The following is a 16,539-nucleotide window of genomic DNA, read 5'->3' on the forward strand; positions in this document are numbered from 1 at the left end:
TAATAGGAATGAGTAACAGGACTGATGATTCTACTGCAGAACTCAAATTTTAAAACATCATTGACTGGGCTGGACTTTGAGTCCAGTTCAAATTGACTGCCAATAGACAGACATAAATAGCTTCACAACCAAGAATCTCCTTTTATCTAAGAGGAAAATTAATTTCTCTAATCTTTCCATCTTAAAAATACAGAACTGTGAAAGAACAGGATCCTGCGACACATCAGTGACTGAGTATGTAGAAAAAGAAACAGATCATTGTGATAAAATAAGAGAAGTGAAAAACTACATGTGCTATTGTTTTTATCAAGGTCAAAAAAAAGTTACTCTTTGGAATATTAACTCGCAGGGTTGCCCTTACGCTCTACGCTCTGTTTGTGTGTGTTTCTCACCTAATACTTTTGATCCTTTAAAATTGATAAGTAGTTGATTTACAAAGTAAATTTTTAATTTTCCCTAACAGAGTTCATGGGCAGGGGGAATAACTTAAAGCAAAAATGAATAATCACATACGATTTACATAGGCACGTGTAAAGCCTGCACTTCAGGAATCATATGCTTTTGAGATAGTTGGGGGATGAGGGCATGTTACTGATTTATTGTATGTGGAAGTTACAAGTGCCCAGAATCCAACGTGAATATGGTTTCCAACTATGTCTTGAAGCATCCAGGATTTCAAGACATAGGATCTAAATCTCCAAAAGACTGCCCATTCCCCTCACTCCAAGGAAGTCCTTAATGATTAATCTATGGAGGAAGACCTATGGCTTCAGATTTACAGTTATAAAAGGTAACCGATGTAGTCTTTGTTAGAATTAAGCAAAAACAACATAGCCCAAATGGTGATCTAACTGATCATTATGCCACTGTTGAACTCTTAAGATTTTTAGTTAATTATAAGAACTTGTGCTCACTCCTCAGGAGTCTGGTTGAACAATTCAGATGTAAGCAAAGGCAAACAAGAAGTAGGCAAGTTTCAAAAACTTTAATAAACAAAAAAAAAGACACTTCCAAAAATAAATGCCACACAAATGAAAGTTTAAAAAAAAGTGAAAGATATTCAAGAAACAAAACTCTTTAGTATCAAAATATAGTAAATACTTTAATGATGTTGAGTGTTCAAATTCTGGGTGAATGTAGCTCATAATAATATAGCTAGTAAAGTAGTGTTCTCATGATATGGCTGTTTCAGGACATCACTTAAGATAGTTACTTTTTAAAACTATATTTTCTTAAACACCCATTTCACAATTCATTTAATTTTACATTCATTTATAAAAACACATTTCTAACAGTGGGTTGTTTTGTGCTTTAATAATAATGAACCATGGTAAAATACTTAAGTGATTTAAATGCTTTGCTAATGACTACACCCATCACAGATTTTTGCACCCTTATACAGCTACTGCAATAATCAGAAGAGCTACAACTCTTCTTAAAAATGACACTCACTCATTTGGTAAGCATGCTATTATTAGAGATGTATTTTTTTCCAAGTTAAAACATTAAAACCTCCTAGCTTTCTTTAAAATCTGCTAAGATAACCTGCTTATTTAAATCACTTTTAAATGGCAATTTAAAATCATACAAAAGGATCATTTTAGAATTTTCTTTATAACTTCTATAGTAAAAAATGGATGTCTTCTTTTAAACTGTGATGGCACTAAAATTCTATTTTAGAAATTCTAGATTTTAAAATGTTAAGAAATACAATGTCAGTTACATCTAGAGGGGCATTTTAATGAATTAACCTAATTATTCTTCAGATCTATAAAGACTTCTTCCTCGTGGGTGACACTGCCTTATACTCATCTCAGTACTTTAGTAAATAATTTATTTTAGATGTGATCTAAGACAAACCCCAATTTATTCTAAATTCTTTTCTATAAGGGACCAATACTTATCATTCTTTAGATTGACAATTTAGTAAACAGATACAAATCTAAAGCAATAAAACTTATATAATTAATGGTGATTAATGCCAAATACAACAGACCTCACTCTCACAATTTGGAATTAATTTTCATGCAAAATTTTACGTAGAGTTTTGATCCTTACTTATAGGTAAAGCAAATTTTTATCTTTTTAAGTAATCAAGACAAATAGTAGAAAAAGCATTTTTATTTATATGGAAAAAGCTACATTAAGATCTGTAAAAGGTGTCAATATAATATTGCCTATACAGAAAAAAATTCAAATGTGAATAGCAACAAATAAAAGTTACACATCTTCCTACTTAGCAGTGCAATTAATTCACATTGCAATAAAGTTAAGTCAAGTATAACAAAATCAAAACAAGTGTTTCTTCATAATCAGTATACTGAGAATTACAGTGTAAAGATCATTTCAGGTTTAAGAAATCTGCAATCGATCTACAGAATACCCTAAAACAAGGAGGACAGACAGTTAATTCATTTAATTATCAGGTGTTGGGGTTTTTTCAATACTGTTCACAGGAAAAAGTAATGAGTTGACATACATGTAAATAGAATATATTTAGTCTATACAGTAAAAAAATACAAATTATAAAGTGAGCTAACACAGAATGAAATCTGAATACAGATTTATAAAACCGACGACATCTTAGACAACACATACAGTATTTCTCATGTAAAAACATCTAGTTTCAGCAAAAAATAATTTGGTTGCTTTTCAGATGCATTGTAGATCTTGTAAGCTGAAGATGCAGATGTCCAAGTATCTTAAAAACCATAATAAATGTCTTTTCTCAATGCATACAAAATGATAAATGCTCTCATCACAGTCTTAAGGATATTTTTGGAAGTTTGTTTTGTCTTGCTTCAGAAATACATTTAAAATGGGTAAAAATCAAAGGATTTCATGGTACAATGAAACAGTAAACAGTGCTCAATTTACTGCTAATGTTGGAAAAAAACCTAGATTTTACAGTACTCTGGTATATACGAAATTTTTTTTGATTTTACATTGCATATTTCTGAGTCCATTCTCTTGCGTGTCTGTTGTATCTGTAGGCATAAAAAGGGATATAGTAAAAACATACAAATTGAATCTTTTAGAAGAGCTATCTATATAAAACTCTATACTCTACCTTCTTATGCTTAATTGCAATAATCATACATATACCAATTATTGGGTCAATTTGACAGGGTCATGCATAAATAAAACAGAAAATGTAAGTGATTTTTTAACTGATGGATTTCTCTACAACCTATATGAAAACATACCTAAATTATAAACAACAAAGAAGAAACCAATTTCTAATAGAAAATTATAAAAGCCAACCCTGAACGGGCATTATCTGTAAACTGCAAATGAATCGATGGTGCCAGCTAGAAGAAGGAGATTGAAAATTAGGTCAGTTTTGGGGGGTGTTAGGGATAACTTCTCTTCCTGGGAGAAGATAAGGAATACAATATTCAATACTTTCCAATTACCAAATTCTTTCATTTTAAATTTACTACCTAGAATTATATATAGTTCTTTCCCATCAAAAAACATGACATACTGTGCAAATGTAGAACATATACTATTAAATAGTAAAGGATTAGACAATATGTGGGAAGGAACAAGATTTTTTGTAAAAAGACTAATAGAGTCTAGTAAGAAAGGTTTACTCCACTGGCAAGATAAACTTAATATAATAAGAATAACTAAATATACTAAAATATATTGATATACTTATGTTTTAGCAGACTGTATAGAAATGCACCCAAACAGAAACTAATATAAGTAAACACTTACTTTTCTTTGTCTGATTTATAGATTTGTGCAATATCTGGTACTAAGGGGTCATCTGGATTAGGATCACAAAGTAGAGAACATATGGACAATAAAACTAGATTTAAAAGAGAACATCATATTAGATAATGATCTTTCTACTTTATACAATTACATATGCGAAAATGATTTTACAGAATATAATGAACTTATAAAGAAAACAAAATAAAATGAACACATTAAATTACATGTGATACTAACTTTGGTTGATAGCAAATATTTTTAATTTTTAAAATTACAAAATTACCATACAATGTATATAATACAAAATTATTATAACTTTTGAAGTTTTAAATTCTATTTGAATTTTTATTTCTTTAAAAAATGTGAACCTCCAAAGTAGCTATTAACAACCTTTAAACTCAAGAGTTCTCTAGAAAAACATCTTTAGGTAACATATACATACCCCAAATGGTACATAACCAAAAAATTTTTAGAATAGCATACTAACTTTAGATTTCTCTTAGAGACAATTTTCTACTTTAAGAGAAAACTGTCCATTTTTAATTCTATTTTAATGCACAAAATCTGTGCTCGAATCAATTCAAGGTAAGGAAATCAAATTACACTTAACAGTCCAAACCATTTTGGATATCATGTTCACCCACTTTTTTACTTTAGCTTAGTGCTACAGATTGTCTACAAAGAAGGACAATTTCTAAGATTTTTTCAATGACTCTTTTATTCCAATTACATTATTTGTATTGCATGCATTTTAAAATAATGTGAACAGCTATCATTACAAAATCTGTATATTTTAAAATATAAATGAAAATTGAAAAAGTAGTTGTTTCTTGCCACATTACATCAAAATACTAATGCAAATAGTTATGCTTAAAAAAAAAATCGAAGTATCTGAAAAAGAAGGAACAAGGACTCTGGTTCCTTATGTCTGCTTCAATTGCATGCCACTTCTGCAGGGGTACGTGGAATCTTTGGAATAACCTTCCAACTCCGCCCTCCTCTACTATGTTCCTTTATCTTTTCCTACTCTTACAAATCCAAAGGTGAACTTATAAAGCAGAGTTGACTCTTAAATGACACGGACAGGGGGAGCTAAGGGCTAATGAAGAAACTAATATATTATTTATCTTCTTCATCTTCCATCTGCCCAGTGAAATTTCCAGCCCTGTATGTTAAACCAACAGGGTAGACTATCTGAGCTCACATCTCCAGAAGGTTTCCAGACTAAACTCATGATAAAAAGCAAAATAAGATATTTAAAGTACAGAAAAATGTACAAACAAATGAGCAAAGTATAAGCTATCTTATAAAATAAGCAAGAGGGAAGTTCCTCATCTCCCCACTCCTGCTGTCAAGAGCCATGGGCCCTGATCCCACTATTACCCACACAATCAAATATTTTACGATACGGAAAAAGGTAATAGTTAACATTCATTTGAGTGCTTACCACATGCCAGATGCACAGTGATCCTATGTGGTTATACTGTTGTAATCCTCATTTTACATATGAGGAAACTGAGGCTGTCTGAAACTGCTCTTAAAGGACAGTTTCCAGAAGCCAGTGATACTAATTATTCTTTACAAACAGTTACCAATGTCAGAAATGAGTGCTCAACACCTGGCAGTCTGCCATTTCTTTTATAGCACATGTAAGTACTTAACTGCTTATGCCAAATGAATTTCATTTTGTGATACTATTCCAGGAAAGGTGTATTAATTTGTATAACCCTTTGACAGAGAATCTTTCCTGTATCTAGTGCATAAGTTATACTATGTGAAAGATTTTTAAAAAGACACTAGAATCTACAGGAACATTTTATACGAACATCTTAGGTCAGAAAAACTGCCATTCATAAATAACTCACTGACCTAAAGGGCTATACTTATCTAATACTTGAAATAATTATTGCTGTGGACTCTGCTTCCCATAAACCTTATCGCTCTTAAAAACAAGTTATATATTCAGGTAGCATTTTTTTTTTTTAAATGACCATGGATTCCTCCCCTGAATCCTTAAAGAGAAACATATTTCTTAAATTTTATAAAACGAGAAAACTACCAAGTTACTTCAGGGGCAGATGCTTCTAACTAAAAATAATATTTTCCAACTGTCAATTCTCTTCTGTCAGAGAAAAAAGACATGAATTGAGAGGGCTGGCACAGCAAATAGTATTGGCTAATTAAACAAAAATGGCTTCAGATGGCCTGTGTACACATCTGATAACTTAGCAAAGAACAATGCTATACATCTGTGAAAGCTGAGAATCCACATGGATTATGTATCAGCCATTACAACAATGCTATTATTACTCAAAGTTTAGACTAACATGCTATATGTACTGTATTATTCTAAAGTGTGAAATACGTCTTTCATTTTAAGTCACTTATTTTATCAGCCTAATCTGATATTTCTTCTTAGCTGAAGTAAAAGAGATGTAAAACTTTACTCATTATGTCAATAATTCCATTTAATGAATAGGACAACTGGTCCTAAAATTTTATTTTTACTTCTGTTTCTTTCTCTCTCTCTCTTTTTAAAGGCAAAGCCCAAACTAAAGGGATAAAACGTCAACAGGCTTATCCCCAAATTTCTAGCTCTAACATTTTAAATTTCTCTCATCTAATCAGTTAGATTTGCCCATCAATCCCCCCAAGCTAACTGCTAAAAGCAAAAAAGTAATACAAGAGCTACGAAAGCAAAGCAAAATCAAAGCAGGAGAAAACACAGTAGATTGTTTTTTTTAAACTTTGGTGCCTAGATATTTCTGCTGTATTTTTCCTGTCTCACTGCTACCAACTGTTATAAACCTGATAAATGAAATTACCTTTTGATACAGTCAGAGCTGGTGACCACTGTGACCTCAGGATATCAAGACAAATACTTCCATTACTGTTTATGTTTGGATGGTAAATTTTTGTTGTGAAAGCAATCTAAACACAAAACAAAACAAAAATGGGACAATCCATGAACTATGAACAAAATAGAACCAACCTGCTTTGGAGTAAAATGCCCTCAATTTTACGTGACCTTAGAGTAGAAATACATTCAACAGAAAATGAATGAGCATCTACTTTGTGCACATGTAGTTTTAGCTACTGGGAATGTGAAAGCAAATAAAGTCTGTTTCCTGCACTCTCCCCCAAGGAATTGAGAAGTATTTTGGAGAGTGCAATAAATAAGTCTGTAATAGCTGGTATGACTGGTTGAGTAGCATCTGAAGTAATTAACCATGGCTTTCATCATCCCTCAAGGTAATGCTTTTTTTAATTTGATTATCAGTGATACCTGGAAGTGACACTTGGATCTAAAAATAGAATGCTGACCCTGTTCCAGAGGAAAGTTGAGGGCCCTCGGCTTGTTACTTGTCCTACGAAATCCACCAAGAATCCTAATCTTCCACAAGAGTTGTTGTTACATTGTTTCATATATATAATCAGGTGTTTTTAAAAATCGAAAATAATTATTTCCTGGTTGACAGAATTTGTTAACGATTTTCTCCCTCATTGATATTACCATCATTTGTTGGTTTCCTCTTGAGAGCTAATCTAAATTTAATTTAATAAGAACGTGTTTTTATCTTTCCTACCACACTAAATAAAGGGACTGTGTCATATTTATGCTTGTATTCCTCAGTGTAACAGAACATGGTAGGTGCTCAACAAATGTTTGCTGAATACTTAAAAACTGAGAAAGAAGGGTCAACTTTGGAAAGATAATCCCCTGAATGGACAAGTCTGATTTCTGACCATAAAAAACTTCCCAAACTACACATATCTAATGAGGGAAAGAAAGGTAAGGAAACTAATTTATTATAACAGATACTGCCTTTAGTTTTACAGACATAAAAAATAATTGAGTAAGAAAGCATGTTATAGATTCAGTGGTTTTACAGAACAGTTTGAACATGCTAACATACCCACGGTCTTTGACATCATGAAAATATCTCTGGATAGAGAGTAAAATCCCTGACAGAAGAGTCACATCAATCAGAAAAATAAAAATACCTTTGGTGGTTTAAAAGGATAGTCTGTCGGAAAATGTACGGTGAGAAAGAAGACTCCACCTTGATATGCGCTATCAGGCTGAAATGACAAAATATTTGCATCAGTGTTTGATTACTGTATTTATTTAGTAACCTACAATGATTCCCCCCCAAATATATCAGTTTGAAAAAATGTCATCATTTTGTCATAAGCCCCAATCATTTACCTTGAAAACAGGTTTCCCTTTGCAGGTATGAAGGAGGATTTTCCAACAATCATGTTGACATCACAAAATTTAAAATAAAACAAAAATAGGACATACACAATGGTGTGACTTGCCCAAACAAATCTGTTTATGAGTACAGATTTTTTAAAATCCAGTATACACACACATAACACTGTGAGAAAAGAATAATTTTCTGCAGCAGTTAATTAGTATGGAAAAAAGGGTTGGGGCTGGTATTAGCTTCTTATCTATAAAACTTAAGTTCTGATGGTCCTTTAAGAGGCAAGAATGGAGATGAACTGAAAAGACCAAGCTATGAAATGGAAAGGCTAAGGTGCACTGTTACACAATTTAGACCTCAAATCTTCACTTAGTAACAGTTTATAAAATAATGTGGAAAACGCAAAAAGGCCTAAAACAAAACTAGATAAATTCAATATTCACAGAATTAGCAAATTAGGAATCAACTTTACAAGAGGAATTTAAAATTGGCCATGTTTCTTTATGGCAATTAGAAAATATTTATAATGCTACAAGCAAAAAAAAGCTATAAAAAAAGAAAGAAGTAGCAAAAATACCTTAAATTCTATTTTAATTCCTTTATATGTAACTAAATTTATCATGTTATATTAACATTTTGGTAATAATAGCAAGACTACCATTACTTCCTCCTTAAGTTTCTGCATATACATTAGAGGATGGTACTGTATAATTCTTCTTACTAGACATATTGTTTAATGCTAGTTCATCAAAAATTATAAGGAATGTAGAAAATGTAAGTAAATTACAATCAACAGATATGGTCTGCTTAGATATTCAAATGATACTGTAAGTGGCATGTTTACATTACTAAAATAAAGGGGGTATGAGTAACATAATTATCATTTGCTACATGTGATTCACCTAAGAAATATTTCTGAAGGGCTATAATTCAAATGGTAAGGGTGAGTCTTTAAATGACAGTATTTTCAAGGGTCTTAGTAAGCAATGAAAAACAAACAAATAACTAGATTCTTATTGAAAGCTGATAACTAGATTCTTATTGAAAGCTGTTTATTTAAATAAACACATTGCATTTTATATCCTTTAAAAAACTAACAGTATAACAATTTAGTAATTTGAGACACTTGCCCAGGACTCCTGCCCTGAAAATTCAATAACTGTTGTTTTTTTCAAGTTAAACACAAGGCAATATGATTAAAAATTCTATGGCTTACTAGATAAAGCTCTTTCAGGGAAGGGAGGAGAGAATGATGTTCAGTATATGTTCTCATCCAGAAAGTAGATTTGAGCTGTCAGTGCTCATTCTTATGCAATGAGATTTTTGCTCATAGAAAGAAAAGCCTGTTTCAAGCCATAACTGCTTCTTAGGTATAGAAAGAAATAATCTTAACAAAGGTAATAAGTGTTAAGAGAAGCCAGTCATAAAACAGCAGGTAATTTTGAGTTCAGGACAATGGAACAAAACTAAAAGCAGCAAATTCATGAGGTGGCAAAGACAGACCCATGCAGTATTTTATCAGTTCTCTCTCTCACACAGGAACAGCGATGAAACATTGCAAATGGGTGCTCGTTAGCTGTAGAAATTCCATTATTGGGTTAATTAGACTTACTTTTAACCTACTGAAACTGTTGATGTGAGAATAACTATGCTTAGTTCGGAACAACTGACGTTGTGTTTAAAAATTGAAAGAAACACACAGCCTGGTTGCAAATTGTGGGTGATCCATTACTAAGTGTAATGATCTAGGATTTGGCAAAGGAAAACATCACAGTGATCCTAGCAAGTATTTGCCACCAGTGCTCTAGAAAATCATCATAAATCCTTTAATCATATTTTGCTTACTGAGTGATTCAGAGTATGAGAAAATTCAATTTTAGCCACAAACATCTGATCAAAGGTGAATGGCAAGAATGAAGTATGGCTGAGGGGATTAATTTCATATATATGAATCATACTTACAGGCCCCATAATAGTTGCTTGCCAGTGGAACACTGAAACAAACAAAGGAGTTTTGGAGTCATTAACAAACGTTCAAACCTATATCACTAACGGTAGCAAAATCCTAGCAATAGAGCAAAGCTTACAGTCATCTCCCACAGGTCCAGCTGAACAGTGAGCAGGTGGGTCACGCTGTAGATCACTTAATTCCTGAAGCAAAGCAAGAATACAAAAGGTTAATTCTTTTATTATAATCTATGCAGACACAAACTATTTACTTCACTTTAAAATCATTTTAGACAGTTCTATTCAAAATACGAAAACATAAAATGTATTGTGTCACTGATTGGTAGAAGAATGTGGAATTAGGTCACAGAGAGATGGATATTTAAGGAACAACCTGAAGGTTAAATGGAAAGAAAGGAGTGCAGTCAGGCCATATTTTGAAGCCTAGCACATTGATTCATATGCTTTTTTCTGCTCTTAAGGAAGCAAAGGAAGGATCACGGAAATGACGCAGCTTTAGAGTTGGTTAGTCCTGGGTTAGCATCCCAATTCTACCATATCCAGCTCTACGACCTTGGGGAAATTACTTACCTTTCTTGCCTTCAGTTGGGAAGGAACCTCAAATATGAAAAGTATAAACTCAATATAAAGGACTATATATTAGGACTGAAGAATCTAATTTAGTTTGGAAGATCAGGGAATGTCTCTGAGGAAGTGACATTTAAGCTGAAATCTAAAGGATGAGTGGAAGTTAGCTTGGGGAGAAATGAGTGACACTGTGAGGTAGAGTGGCATAAGACGAGGTTGGCATAAACAGGCAGAGGCCAGGCAGAAAACTGAGAACAATATACACCATATTAAGGATTTGGGGTTTTATACCAAGTGCATTGGAAGGAGTTCTAAGAAGCGGCATGATCTGATTTAAAAGATGGTTCTGACTGGTCTATGTATTGATTGGATTAGAGATGAGAAAGAGAAGCTACAAGATTAGTTACTACAGGCAAGAAAAACAGTTGCCACTTCTCCTGACCTGGAGAAGTGGCAACGAGATAAAAGTGGACAGATCCGAGATTTTTTGAAGGGCCGACTTACCAGGGGATTTGATGATGAATTAAACGCACAGAGTAAGGAGAGAGGTCACGGATATGTACGACAAAGATTAGTGGCAGCTAAACCTTACTCGATGTTTTATGGTCCTGACAATCCTCAGAGGTAGGTGTTATCACGCTCCCCATATTACAGATGAAGAATAAAGGTGACACACTTCACTGTGTGCTCACATAACTAGTATAGGGTGGAACTGGGATTCAAACCCTGGCAGTTGAACTTCTAGCTTTTTAGCTCCACAGATGTACAAACATAGATGCCATTCACTGAAATGGCGGAACACAAGAAGACAAGTTGATTTGGAAAGTAGACATATTGAATCTGTGATCCCTGTGATATCAAAGAAAAATTTAGTTCAACATACAGGATTGGAGCTTAAAAGAGAACTAGACTAGAAATTGGAAAATCATTGTATATACCTGGTTTAAAACCATGGGAATGATGTTAACATTTTCAGGGAAACACATGTAAACAAATACTGCATTTCATTAAACCTAAGATGCCATCAATGGTAAATCATATCCTTATTTTATGTGCCAATAATTAAGGAGATGCTGCCAATTAATTTTAAGACATCATCAATTATAAGATGCATCCAGATTTTAGAAAGGCTGAAATGAAAAAGATGTGCACCTTCAAGCCATTGTAATACGGTACTTATAGCAATGAGGTCAGTGTTCTGATAGAGACGAACAAGGAAGAGGACGTGGTAGAGAGAGGCTTTCCTAAGAAAATGATATATGAGCTAAGTAACTGAGCAAAGTGCAAACTCAGGTCTCCTTCTTCCAGTCTTTTCCAGTATACCTTGGTACTTTCATTTTTGTTTTTGTTGTTTTTTTCACAGGTGGTGCTGTGCTTCTCCTCCTGACAAGAATTAACTAACAGAGTTAGCAGCTTCTTTGGTCCAGGTATAGCTAAGCAATAAAGAGGAAGATTTCCGTCTTCGACTTAGTAGTGACAGTGGTTAAAAAGCAAGGCTTGGAAATTCAAGTCCAGGTACCATCTTTACTTGCCACATGATCATGGGCAAATCATGTTTTTCCTCTCCAAATTTTGTTTTCTTTAATGTAAAGTGGCATTACCACTTTCATCCATAGCTTCTATGACGAACAAGTGAAAGGATACATGTGAAGTATACAGCAGTCTCTGGTACATTGTAAGCATTCAAATCAATGTTAAGATAATATGGAATTGATAACCATCCAATTCTCTAGTAGTAGAATACAATTATTTAACTAGTTTAAATGACTGAGGGAAGAGCAGTTCCCAAGTCAGCCCCATTTTAGAATGAGTGGGCTTTATTTAACAGTTTTCTAATTTGGGCTTTTAAGAGATTGCTTCTGAAAAAATTCAACATGTTGAGTTTTCTAAACATTAGTGTAAATGGGTAAATGGGACTTCTTTGTCCTTATTTTAACTAGAAAACTAGTTAATTGGAAAATGAGAGTATCTAATTGTGGTTAAAAAGCTGTTAATGATTTGCATGTATATATTTTACATAGAGATAATGTACATGTGAATAAATCATACATATAGATAAATACATAAAAATATATTTTCTTTAAAAACCCAAAACCATATTTTACTTGGAATAGCCTTGAATCACGTTCAAATTTCAAATGTGAGACTGTTCTTCAAATCCTTTTAAAATATTATAGAAAAATAAAGGTTATCTGGTTCTTATATTTTTGTGCCCTGATTCTACCTCCTCTGTTAGGAGAAGTTAGAGCTAAGGACAGGAGAGAGAAAATCTAAGAAGTGAACTCCCGCAAAGGCCAGGTTCTTAAGTTGTCTATTTAAAGCTCACTTATTATAGGAAAGAGGCAGCTGACGGTACAAACATTCTTAATAGTCACGTCAATCATTACTTACTACTAATAATGACACTAATGCTTTGGTGAGGAGACTTACACATCCTAGACTTTTTAGGAGGGTCTAAATTTCTAATTTTCTATCCCTTTGTCAAACATTGTGTCTGGAAACATGCCCTGTTATTTTGTTTGGAAATATGTAACTGAAACTATGATGCATATGTACAGACAGAATGACCAACAGAAAACAAAAGGCACAGTATCTACCTTCCCACATCCACAAAAATACAGATCTTTAATTTGAAAAAAGAAAAATGGACAATTCTGAGATGTGCTGAGGAGGTGAAAATATAAAACAAAGAAAAACTACAACCAAAACTCCACCCTTTTTGCTCTTAGTCTATTCAGCAGCCAGTATACTTTTAGACACAAGAAATCAATGGCCACTTAATACTCATTAAATTCTCCCTTTTGTTTTTAAATCTTTTTTTATTTGCAGGGAAAGGTTTGCCCTGAGCTAACAACATCTGTTGCAAATCTTCCTCTTTTTTTTTTTCCCTCCCCAAAGCCCCCCAGTACATGGTTGTATACCCTAGTTTAAGTCCTTCTAGTGCTTCCATGTGAGTTGCCACCACAGCATGGCAACTGACAGATGGGACACGTGGTTCCGCAATCAGGAAACAAACCTGGGTCACTAAGGCAGTGAGAGCACCAAACTTGAACCACTAGGCCATCAGAGCTGGCTCAAATTCTCCCTTTTGATTTAGTTTACCCCAAGTTTTTCACAAACTGCCTTATTATCTGATTTACGCTTTCTCTGCTATAACTGGCATGCTTATTTATCTACTCTTAGCATCACAGCCACATATGGAGTATTAAAAATAATTTAGTGATTCTTATGTTATTCCAAAAGGAAATGCTAGGATTAGTAATCTCTCTCTTTGCTCCTCTACCCACTCTCTCTGTAAGAATTAACACTGGAAGAATATACAGGCAGTACCCTATTTGTCATCGGTCAGAAAGGGATCTTTTCGAATTCCATGGCTACTCAGACAAGGGAAACAAAAGAAAAAATAAACAAGTGGGACTTGATCAGATTAAAGAGCTTCTACAAGGCAAATGAAATCAGGATAAAAATGAATAGGAAACCTACCAGCTGGGAGAAAATATTTGCAAACCATATATCCGACAAGGGATTAATCTCCATAATATATAAAGAAGTCACACAATTGAACAACAAAAAAACAAACAACCCAATCAAAAAATGGGCAGAGGAAATGAACAGACACTTCTCCAAAGAAGATATACAGATGGCCAACAGGCACATGAAAAGATGGTCAACATCACGAATCATCAGGGAAATGCATATCAAAACCACACTAAGATATCACCTTACACCTGTTAGAATGGCTATAATCACCAAGACAAAAACAACATGTGCTGGAGAGGCTGTGGAGAAACAGCAACCCTAATCCACTGCTCCTGAGAATGCAAACTGGTGCAGCCTCTATGGAAAACAGTATGGAGATTCCTCAAAAAATTAAAAATAGAAATACCTTATGATCCAGCTATCCCACTACTGGGTATCTACCCAACGAACCTGAAATCAACAATCCAAAGAGGCTTATGCACCCTTATGTTCACTGCAGCATTATTCACCATAGCCAAGACGTGGAAGCAACCCAAGTGTCCCTTGACTGATGAGTAGATAAAGAAGATGTGGTATATATGGAATGGAATATATACAACGTGGTATATAGACAATGGAATACTACTCAGCCGTAAGAAAAGACAAAAGTGTCCCATTTGCAACAACATGGATGGACCTGGAGGGTATTATGTTAAGCAAAATAAGCCAGCAAGAGAAAGACAAACACCACACGATTTCACTCATATGTGGAAGATTAACAAACAGACGGAGAGAACTGTTCTGTGGTTACCAGGGGCAAGGGGGGTCGGGGGTGGGTACAAGGGGTGAAGGCATGCATTTATATGGTGACTGACAGATAATAATGTACAACAAAAATTTCACAATAAAGAAAATAGCTAACATTTACTGAGCAGTTAATATATGCCAGTCACTGTTCTAAGTGTCTTGCATTTAGAATTCATTTAATTCTGACAATAATCCTATAATGTAAGTACTGTTATCATCTGCATTTACAGAACATGAAACTGAGGTGCGGGGAGATTAAGTACCTTGCCTAAAGTTATATCGTTTTCTAAGTGGTAGAGCTGGCATTTTAATCCAGACGATCTGACTCCCAAGGCCACATTTTTCACCACAGTATTATGTAGTCCTTCAGAGAGATGTCAATAAAAATTTTATTTCTAATAAAAAAAAAAAAAGAGTTAACACTGAGTTATACAAATTACTTAAGTCCATAGGATCCTCATAAGAGCCAAGGCTTGACTCCACATTTCTCACTGCTAATGAGCCCCTCTAAAGTAGCTTACAACCCTGATTCTCACTTCTTGAACACTTCTCCCTATTCCACCACTACCCTGAAATCTGGCTGCACTCTATAGGTAGCCTCCAAAAGTGTTTCATGAGCCCCTCAGGCCTCTTGCCTAGACCTCTTCATGGCCATGCTTTTATCCCATGCTGATTAGAAGTAAAAGGTCTCAAAGACAAAGCATTTAAAACCATTCATTTTTAATTAAGTACTGTACCTGTGTGTGTGTTACAAAAGCAAAGCAGTGCTTTATTAAGGAAAAAACAGAGAGAACAATGTATAGTCAAACATGCACAAGACCATTAGCCAAACCAAACCACTGTCAACCTATTAGAATACTTCCAACCACAGCTTTGGTGGGAAATAAGCATATCACTCGCCGTGGGAGGGTGTGTAAGTTGAGATACGACATTTTGGAGGGCAATTTGGTAATAACTGTGAAAGCGGAAAATGCATATGATCTCTGACCCAGTAATTTCACGTCACAGTACTAATTGTCCAAACAGCCAAAGATATATGCATAAGGATGTTCAGTGAACCATTCTGTATAATTATAAAAAACTGACAACCTAAAGGTCCATCAATAAGGGAATGGTTTCACGGTATAGCTATACTATGAAATACTGTGTAGCCATTAAAAAGAATGAGATAGATCTGTATATGCTGACATTAAGGATGTTGTGTGAATATAATATAGTTTTTGAGTGAAAAATACAAGTTGCAGGGGCCAGCCTGGTGGCATAGTGGTTGGGTTTGCGCACTCTGCTTTGGCGGCCTGGCATTCACGGGTCTGGATCCTAAGTGCGGACCTACACCGCTTATCAAGCCATGCTGTGGCAGACGTCCCACATATAAAAGAGAGGAAGATGGGCACAGATGTTAGCTTGGGGCCAATCTTCCTCAGCAAAAAGAGGAGGATTGGCAACAGATGTTAGCTCAGAGCTAATCTTCCTCACCAAAAAAAAAAAAGCTGCAGAAGAGCATGCCCCTTAGTTCCCATTATATAGACACACATACTACACACACACATAGAAAACAAATAAAAGAATACACAAGGTATTAACAGTAGTTATCTCTGGGAGTGGGCTGTCACTTTTTATTTTTGTCTTTTACATTGTTTCACTTTTTTACAGTACTTTTGTAACTTTTTAAAGAAAAAATAATGATTTTTATTCAGGTTCTTAGGCATTTTAAAACAAATGAAATGACTCCTTTGTTTCTACTACATATATTACAAGCCTCTTCTCCTCTCATTAAAAAATTTTCATAAGACAAGGAAAGACT

At 34.2% G+C, this 16,539-nt stretch overlaps 1 protein-coding gene across 2 annotated transcripts in view; it reads right to left on the minus strand.

Annotated features, from left to right (window-relative positions):
* Positions 1–2,103: 2,103 nt before the first annotated feature.
* Positions 2,104–16,539, minus strand: part of UBE2D1 (ubiquitin conjugating enzyme E2 D1) — a 31,019-nt gene continuing 16,583 nt past the window's right edge. The window contains exons 2-7 of one of the 2 annotated variants that reach the window (XM_058543418.1): positions 10,022–10,085; positions 9,897–9,928; positions 7,729–7,806; positions 6,549–6,654; positions 3,724–3,817; positions 2,104–2,987 (exon numbers count right to left, since the gene is read on the minus strand). In XM_058543418.1, coding sequence (XP_058399401.1) covers positions 2,942–2,987; positions 3,724–3,817; positions 6,549–6,654; positions 7,729–7,806; positions 9,897–9,928; positions 10,022–10,085 — 420 coding nt within the window. In that variant the 3' untranslated portion in view covers positions 2,104–2,941. Of the gene's footprint in view, positions 2,988–3,723; positions 3,818–6,548; positions 6,655–7,728; positions 7,807–9,896; positions 9,929–10,021; positions 10,086–16,539 lie in introns of those variants that run through there. The other variant, XM_058543419.1, reaches the window with a different exon arrangement.

The sequence above is a fragment of the Diceros bicornis genome, chromosome 6 (genome assembly GCF_020826845.1).
Source record: "Diceros bicornis minor isolate mBicDic1 chromosome 6, mDicBic1.mat.cur, whole genome shotgun sequence".
NCBI classification, from domain to species: Eukaryota; Metazoa; Chordata; class Mammalia; order Perissodactyla; family Rhinocerotidae; genus Diceros; species Diceros bicornis.